General features: G+C 35.2%; 1 protein-coding gene across 2 annotated transcripts; it reads left to right on the top strand.

The window, feature by feature from the left end:
• The first annotated feature begins 453 nt into the window (after window positions 1-453).
• LOC119632373 (probable serine hydrolase) lies at window positions 454-2888 on the top strand. 2 transcript variants are annotated; one of them, XM_038025253.1, is made up of 2 exons: window positions 454-552; window positions 616-2888. In XM_038025253.1, the coding sequence occupies exons 1-2, from the start codon at window positions 529-531 to the stop codon at window positions 1561-1563; spliced, it is 972 nt and encodes a 323-aa protein (XP_037881181.1). In that variant the 5' UTR covers window positions 454-528; the 3' UTR covers window positions 1564-2888. The 2 variants fall into 2 exon arrangements, with proteins under 2 accessions (XP_037881181.1, XP_037881183.1); XM_038025255.1 differs by having other exon boundaries at window positions 461-546.
• Window positions 2889-9327: the final 6439 nt, after the last annotated feature.

Below are 9327 nucleotides of genomic sequence, written 5' to 3'. Positions count from 1 at the left end.
CAAGCAAACGATTATACCTATCTGCATCGGTAGTTATTTATGACTCACCCTAATATTTTCTACATATCAGCGGATATAATTTATTAGATTTTGTATTTGTGGTACTCGTAAATTATATTATGTCATAGATATATGACAACTGGCTCAATGTAAACTAATAACTAATTTGAAAACGAGGTGTTTATGATATTTACCTCGCATAGATTTTTGCACAGACGCCATATCTCTATATAGATTCGCTACGAACAAAGAGCATCAGAAATCGTACGTAGACTTTGAACGCATTTACGGAATGTGCCTATGCATGAGAGCCAAGGCAAACCAGAAAGAGTCAAAAACAACAGGCAAAAATTTAATGAGACCTCTCTCTGTGTTCATAGTCGATTAAGCACAACATTTGCCCTGCAATATAATAATATATTAATGTGTGAGGTATAAAAAACTTTTAGTATGATATTGAATAAAAGCCTGGATAAGCGTATCGGATTTAAAAAAATATTTATATAAATTATAAGAGAGAAGGAAGAAATGGCTACTAAAACAGCCGTGAACGTAACTTGTGTTTAGTTTCTAAAAAAAATAAACAAAATTAAAATATTTTTATTGAATTTGCAGTGCAGCGAGATTCGAATTGAAGTACCTTGGGGCCATATAGCCGGTCAATGGTATGGAGATCAACTTCAACGTCCTATTTTAGCCTTACATGGTTGGTTGGATAATTGCGGTACGTTTGCTAAATTAGCTCCGCTCTTGACGTCATATCGCAGTATTTTATGTATTGATTTACCTGGACATGGGCTTTCGAGTCACTTACCCATCGGTATACAATATGAGGCTCTTGAATATGTACGCACGATACTACGCGTAATGAGAGCTTATAATTGGAAAACCGTTAGTTTAATGGGCCATTCAATGGGCGGTGCAATAGCATTTGATTTTGCAGCCATCTATCCGGAACACGTGGATTTGATAATAGGTCTTGATATTATAACATTTCGCACTTACTCTGTAGAAGATATGCCGACTGTATTGGAATATCTTATTGGGAAGAACATGGAGTTCAATGAACGTTTAACTGATAAATGTGTTGCAATGGAACCACCTTGTTATACTATGGAAGAATGCGAACATTTGCTGCATGAGTCCACCGATCGATCCATAAATTTAGAAAATTGTAAATACATTTTAGAACGCAACGTAACCAGATCAACATCACACCCTGATAAATACTATTTTTCGCGTGATGCGCGTGTAAAAGTGAAGCGTCGATATAATGCGCCTCCAGAGTTGATCAATGAAATGGCCAAACGTATTTGCCGTGTATCCATACCGCATCTTGTAATCAAAGGCGGTAAGTCACGTATCGTAAGCAATGACAACACCGCTCTAACGGATTATCTACAGGAAAATAATAAAAACTTTGTGATGCACACTTACCCGCCCGGTACTCATCACTTACATTTAAATAATGCCGACGCAGTCGCACAAATAATTATTAAATTTTTGCAAAACTATGATACTTTACGAAAAGGACAACATTCAGTTGTTAAGGCCAAAGTCTAGAGACACAAGTTACTTTATGCAAATTTAATGGTATGGTTGGTATTTTGATATATTGAAAAAATGGAAAAAGACCAGCAAAGCTTCGGCTGAAACTGTCTTACGGGAAAGAGAAATAAGAAAATAGATGAAGAAGAAGAAAGAAATATAAGAGAGAAAGAGCGCTGGCAACCAAAAAGAAAAAAAAGAATTAAATAGAAATTCGCGAGTATCGCCGTAATAGAGCGATCCTGTCGCCTTGAAAGCGCTGCCAATTTTCGCATAAACTAAGTTACGAAGACTACTGACGTATGCAGGAATAAACTAGTAATAATTAAGTCAATTTAATCATCCTAAATGATCCTCCTTAATACCTCAAAACTTGCAAAAATCTTTAAAATAGAGCAAGAAATTCTTATAATAATTGTAAGATAAGCGTGACTGATTTTTCCATTTTTATATAGATGCTACAGGGGAAACCATAGAATGTAATTGCAAATTCTTCTAGTTCGATCTGTTGTGATTTTTAAGCACCGAGTAAACAAATAATTCCTTATCATTTTTGAAAATACATGTGGTCTCAAGTTATTTTGTACGGGCATGTCCTTTGAACGATTTAGCTCAGAACTTCCTATTCGAAGTGCGTTCTCACTCAATTCATATCATAGCCATTTTCTCCCTTTTTGGATTCTTGTCATTGCAGGTAAACGTCAATAAACAGTTGATACATCAACTGCCAACTTGTTCGAAAGTTGTTTGAGAGTTTGAGAGTTTGAGATAGCTATCCCTTCGATAGGCCTTGCAATTCATCGTGTTCGAAATGTTGATACCAAAGCCAACATTTAGAATATAAAGAAGCAGCACTACCATCAACTTCCAAAAGTATTTGATGGGTTTCGGCAGCATGTTCCTTCAAATCAAACAACAAGAGTAATGAATGTTGAAAATGCAATGTTTTGCTAAATGGAAAATTTGTTGTTTTGTGTAAAAAAAAAGGTCAAAATCATCGGGTTTAATCGTTGTGTACACTGATAACTTAGCGTTGTTTTATCATTTTCAATACACGCAAGCTCCTAATACTTTGTGAGGACTCTTAAATTTACTTCTGGTTGTTGCAAACGTTTCGATAAAATCAGCGTACATACTCCTCATCTTTCAGTGATGAGTATAAAAAATCGGAAAGAATTAAATTTGTTGGCGTGGCACTGCGTGCCGGTTTCAAATGTCGTATTGAAAGTTTTGAATTTTATTAAAAATGAACTTTTTTTGTAAAATAAATTTCTTTCAACTTTTGCTATTAGTCTGCCTAGGCTAACAACGTAAAATCGGTTTACGTATTTATATATTCCTCCTCATTCTCTTTCCTAGAAAATGCATCAATGCAGCATCTATTGGAATCATACATTTTACAATTTGGTAATTGCGGAATAATTGAGAAAATAGCAAGAAAATTTACAACTCTATGGCGGATTTCATACTGATATTCCAGCTTTTGTTGATATACTTGCAGGTGCTTACTTACTTGAAGCATTGAAATCACTTGAATCGCTGGCAGCTTCATATCCATGCAATGATCGTCTATCGAAACTATATTAGCAGTTGTTTATTTGCAAACCCTCTTCAGGGCATATAACAACTTTTTGAAGATGTGTGTTGTCGAATTGCACAAATTAACAATCGATAAGCGCACCATTAAGCTATTTTGCCAGCAGTCAATTTCTCAGCGGGCATTCATTTGTCACAAGTAGTCTTCTGGGCGTGCTTAGGGGAAATTATTTCAGATGAGGAATTTTTTTCAAATTTTTTATAGAGGCTTAGTAAAAAAAAAAAAAAAAAAAAAAAATTTTTTATCTAAAAAGTTTACAATAAGTTCTCCCTTTCTCCCCTTTTCATGGTATAAAACTGACTTTTCACAACACGACCGTGAAAATCGCTTGGTGCACTTTATCTCTCGAAACTTCTAGCAATTGAGCAGTGAAGGCATACTGGCGATAACGTATAAATAATGAAAGGCTAGCGATTGATATTAAAGAATATGTGTATGTTTGTATTTTGCTGAAAATGCGTCACGTGCTTTTTCCTTGATTTAATGTATAGCACATAAACTTTTCTTGTCTTATTAGGGCTAGATAAACAAACGAATATATTAATAGAATAGAACTTTAATAGATAAAGTGTCCGCGTGACCGGCCGAGTAGGCTAAATATCTCGACTAATCACGCAATGGTTGTGGGTTCAACTCTTTTCAATAAAGCCGATAGCCTAGGATGCTAGCGCACTTTAGCCTTTGAATCTATTTCTATTTATAATAATAACAATAATAGTAGGTAAAGTTTCTAATAGGCATTTTTAAGGTATGTGAAGAAAATGATGCAACATTTGTATAAGCCTTAAATGACTAAAAAGCCTTTAATGTAAATATTTACAAACATCTCTTGCTTTCTCTAATGAATCACTTAAAACGCTTTTAGTTTTAGGTTTTTTTTTTTTTTTTTTTTACCACTTAGACAATAAAATGGTTTTAATTTTTTTTAAATTATTTAACGTTTAAAAAATATTTTACGTTGTAGTCGTTGAAAACCGACGCAATGCAACTGTTCACAGTCATTACCTAACAAAAAAAGAAAAAAAAAAAAAAAAAAGAAATAGATGAAGAGAGAGGAGAAGAGGAGGAGAAGGGGATCAATTAACCACAATAGCACTTGAATGTTAAGCGATTTTTAATTAAAGACTTACAAACGCCAAAGTTTTCATAGAAATGCATTAATTCATTTTCGTTGAAAGAGCAACTCGACGCAAATGGTGTCGGATCATCACATCACTAGGGCCAGCAACCGACAACACAAACATTCTTACTTGCTGCGACCTATTATCAAAGCATACCCAATGTATGTATGCAAAGATAGATATGCATTTAATTGTGTTCTTGTGTGCATGTATGCATGTATATACGTTTGTCTATGGGTGTGTTCGTAAATAGCTATTTGGCTGCACCATCGTGTTCTGAACTCTACGTTACAGGCCAGTAAAATTTGTAATGCAAAGAGGTGGCCTTGCGGCCATTTCATAAGTACTATAGTTAACAAACAACGCAAGTAATGAAAAGTGAGAAACGCCGCCATATTGACAATAACGTTCGTTCTCCTCTCGCTTGCTGTAAATTGCTGGTCTTGCCGATAATTAGAGAGAAAAAAGCAGACGTTTATCATTTCATACTTTATTCACTATGCTTTCAAAGAATTTGTCTCAAATGCATACTAAGAACAGTTATCTAATTGAAAATATATATAAACGAATGCCAGTAACGATAATAAAAAGTGAATAAAAAGCAAAGTTTTGTCAAATATTTGTGGCGCTTAGAAATATGCCGCAAAAATTCTGTTAACTACATTTACTCGTAAGCAGCGTAAAATTGTGTCAGACCATTATTATCGTGCTTCGAATCTCCATCATTTGTTTGGAACTTTGCCACCGTAGAATTGAGATCTGCTACATTTGTCACCCCGTATGTCACACCTACATCAGACGCCCTAACATATGCATATATACATTAAATTGCTCATGCAAAAGGTATGCTCAGTCTCCGGCCACAGCAGAGCAGAAAACTGCCATTTGGAAGTTTCTTAATAGACCTAAATCTTATCAACACTTAGCAGATTATCTATTCAATTACCCCATTCAGCACAGTACTCGTTGAAATTCGATAGAACATCGTTTCGATTTGATGCTCCTACGTAAGAACGCACATGCAACTATTTCGAAAAGGCATTGTTTAATTCACACTTTTTCCGCTGCAGCTACTGCTCACGTATTTATGATTTAATTCATGTCCTTATATATCTAGCCAGCGTACACATTTTTTAAGCAATTTACCAAGCTATCAATATTAACCACTTTTATCTAAAAGCTGCAAAAACCGTTCTCATCGGCCAACTGTGACGCCAGCAGCATAGTAATCTTTACTACTAATACTATAAAATGGTGACTATTTAGGCTTACTGCCAACACAAATTTTCTTTTGTTTTTTGTTTTATACTTTCGTCAGATCAACTTAAAAAATCCATTAATATTTTCCTTATACTTGCTAGCAATAAGCAAAAGTCGAGGAATTCAAGATTTATTTGTTAATGGTGTCTGTCTATTTCAATAATCTTTTTTTACACAAAGTTTGCATATTTATGTTATGCCATAGTACTGTTACACTTACAGAGCTTATGATTACCATTTTTTCTTTACAGGGTAAAACAGGATTCACGTATATTTAAAGTGTATACATGTATGTGTATGTGTGGCTGGGTATATCTATTTCGCCATCTTTGACTTCACGTATTATTATTGTTATCAATAATTGCGTGGGCAATCCGTACCGCGAAGATATATTGTACTAGCCCTCATACCTCGAGTTTTAGGGTTCATATGAATCCTGCCATCTTCTTTGGTTTGGAGCACCCAATCGAATCCGGCGTTACGAAATGCCCGCCAAACAAATGATGTCTGATTCTGCAGATGGCCTCACATTTAGATAGAATATGATGGGACGTCTTCCTCGTCCCTTGGCAGAATCTGTATGAATCGGTATCGCACATACGCATATTTTTACTGTAGTAGAAGTCCGTGATTAAACGTAGGTCGCTTCTTCTTAGTTCCAGTAGTATATGTGCCGTGCCAGAAGATTTTACGAATCTTTTTGCCCGCGTTGTCCTGCACATTGCTTCCAATGGCAATCCGATTTTTCTGTGCCCATTGCTATACAGCCTATTAATATGATTTCTTGGTGCGCCACAGAATGGTTCAGGGCCTATCATAGACGCTCGAGCTCCACTGTTGGCAACAACTGTTCGAATAGTCAGCTCTTTCGTTGTCCTCAACATGAAAATGGCCGAGCGCCCGTAGTAAGTGCACATTATTGTTTCTGCCTAGGTTATGCAGTGTTTGGTGGCGCTCCGACACATGCCTAAATGTTATCATTCGCCCTTTTAGAGTCTTTAAGGCGGCTTGACTGTCGGAGGAAATGCAGACCAGCTCTCTGCTTCGCTGCCTTCTTAAAAATAGGGCGATTGCATAAATTTCTGCTTGGAATATATCCCATTGATATGGCTTTTACAAAACTCGAGCCCCGGTTTTACCATCTTCCCATTTTGAACCGTCGGGGTACGGTTTCCTTGTTTTCACCCCGGTCTCAAAAGCTTGCCGGCCCCAGCGCGATTTGGTCGATGCGGTCACTCGGAACCAGCGGGACAGTACTAGCTTTGCAACACAATGGTCCGGCATCTTGCGAAAAGAATCGTCCATGAAGATTTCCTGGGCAGCCTATAAGATCTCCCCATTTTTAGTTTGTCGATATTCGACAGTCTAAGAATGCTCAACTTCCCATTCTATAGCACCAGAATGGGGTCTTACGCCCCGAGGGCATTCAAGGGGCAGAATTTCATCGCTCATAACTTCATACCATAACTTCGCTTACTTCAAGCATAGTCGTATATAGATATATGATTTATACATGTAACTTTACTAACACAACTAAAACTTAGAAGCTAATGATTGGAATATTATGAAGTTAGGAAAGTTTTGCCCATCATGTAGAAATTTCGGCAACATGTTATATCGAAAGGACGTATTATCGATTACATGAGTGACTTACAATGAAGAGCGTTCGTATATATGTAGAATAGAATGTAAAGCAAATGAAGACTAATGAAGAGGAAAACATGCGCGATGAAAGATGTCGGCCAATTTAATATCGAAATAGTTGAAATGTTTGGCGGGGGAGAGTGAATTGAATTTAACTTGAATTTTGAATGCAATCGTCAGGCAACAAATGTCAATGCACTCCCATGACTTTCGACCCTTTTAAAAAAAAAAAGAAAAAAAAAAAAGGAAAAAAGCCTCTTAACTCATTTTAATAGTCGGCTTTTTCACTGCTTACATTTCTATTGTTGTTATTATTATGATTATTTATTTATTTTTTACTCGTTTTTAAGTGATTTTAATGGCTATTGTAACTATTTCTTTGCTACAACTCTTTAATTTACAAATGATTTTTATTTTTGTGTTTTTTGTTTTTCTTTGTTTTTGTTTTTGTTTTTGTTCGTTTTGTTTTTGTAATTTACATACTCACAATGATTTATTGTTGCCTGGCGTACAGGTTTTTCTCTTCTCTTTACTTTGTTCGTTTTGTTCCAATTTTTGTAGTTCTTTTTATATTCTTTTTTATGTTGTGTAAGTGCTAGATGCGAACACACACACACACACACACACAAAGACGTGCACGCACCCATGTACAATCTCTAAAATTGTTTGCATATGTTAACATGAAAATCTTTTTATCCAACAATGGGAACAATAGCAACAGCAATAGGAATTGGAGTAAGTGTTTTTCGCTCTACTGTGTATTTTATGTTCCGAAATCCCTTTTATAATAAATTACAATTTTTATTGTTCCCTTATATTATTTTTTATCATTAATTGTTTCAAATTTATTTTTAATGAGTTGAAACAATTCTCTTTTAGTTTCGTTATTTATGGGATACGGATTTGTATGAAAATGATAAAAAAAAAAAAAAGTGAAATAAAATCCAAAAACAAAACAAAAGCAAAACAAAAACTTCATATGTCCAAGGATATACATATATACATTCAGAAAGAAAGTACATTTTCGGTTTCTGATTCAGAAATCCTTTACAAAAAGAAGTAACAATTTATTAGAAACTACCTAAGGACATACACATAGAGTTCTCCTCTTATAAATGGTTACTCACTTAGATATAAGCCAGCAAATATAATTGGATTATAACGTACACAGTGATGCGAAAAGAAAGTCGAAGTAGAGTAATTTTGTTTTTCTTTTAAGCCTTAAAATTCCAAAACAATCTTTTACATTCGAATACGATAGAACGGGATATGCAATAAATTTGTTGTTACCGTTGTAACACTCGGAAACCGCACAAATCAAAGATATATATATATATATTATAGTCTATATAAATATAATCTGCGCCCTCTCTTCTCGCCTATTGCTCGACAGAAAACTCAAACTTGGCATATATGCGGTCAACTTGATTGCTCAGGATCGCCTTTCAAAAACCCGTAAGGGACGCAAAATCAAGCCATCAATGCCAAAAAAAACAATTATATTCCAAAACTAGTTTCTAATAGGTATGAAGACCACCTAAAATTTCAGTAAAAAAATTAATCTAATCCGCCAACAACAGCGTTGCCATTAGACACTAAAGCCTAATGTAAGCATTTCGCAGAGACATCTAACAAGCTAATATAGCTTAGCTTAAATATCCCCAGTTCACATTTTAATCTTGGTTTGAGAATGTTCGCCATCGCTCGGAAATTTATGCACAAGTGGTTAAAAGTCCCTTCAAAAAAAAAAAAATTTTTAACTATTTACCTTAACAACTTTGACGATTTGCGGCAAATGCTGGTCGGCAACTGCATTAACAAGTTTAACAAACGGCGATCCGACAGCCTATCGATATACGATATACGTATTCGAAAAATGGAGTCATACAAATGCTGTTCATTTTAATTTCAATAAATTGAGCCGAGTAAAGTGATCCCGACTGAAAGCTTAAAACGCGATAATTTGTCATCAGTTTTGAAGTGTGTTAACTCAAGTGGCCACTTACTTTAGTTTTCGGTAATTAGTCCCCCGGAAACTCCTAAACTTTACATTCACCGAAAATATCTATTCTATTCGAAATTAAATCTCATATTATGCCCATCGCTGTAAATAAAAGATCCTCTAAAGGTGAAAACGTATTAGGGCATAAACGTAAT

This window comes from Glossina fuscipes, unplaced genomic scaffold, assembly GCF_014805625.2.
Source record: "Glossina fuscipes isolate IAEA_lab_2018 unplaced genomic scaffold, Yale_Gfus_2 1, whole genome shotgun sequence".
In the NCBI taxonomy this organism is placed as follows: domain Eukaryota; kingdom Metazoa; phylum Arthropoda; class Insecta; order Diptera; family Glossinidae; genus Glossina; species Glossina fuscipes.
The sequence above is the reverse complement of the archived record's forward strand: the minus strand, read 5'-3'. Positions and strand labels throughout refer to the sequence as shown.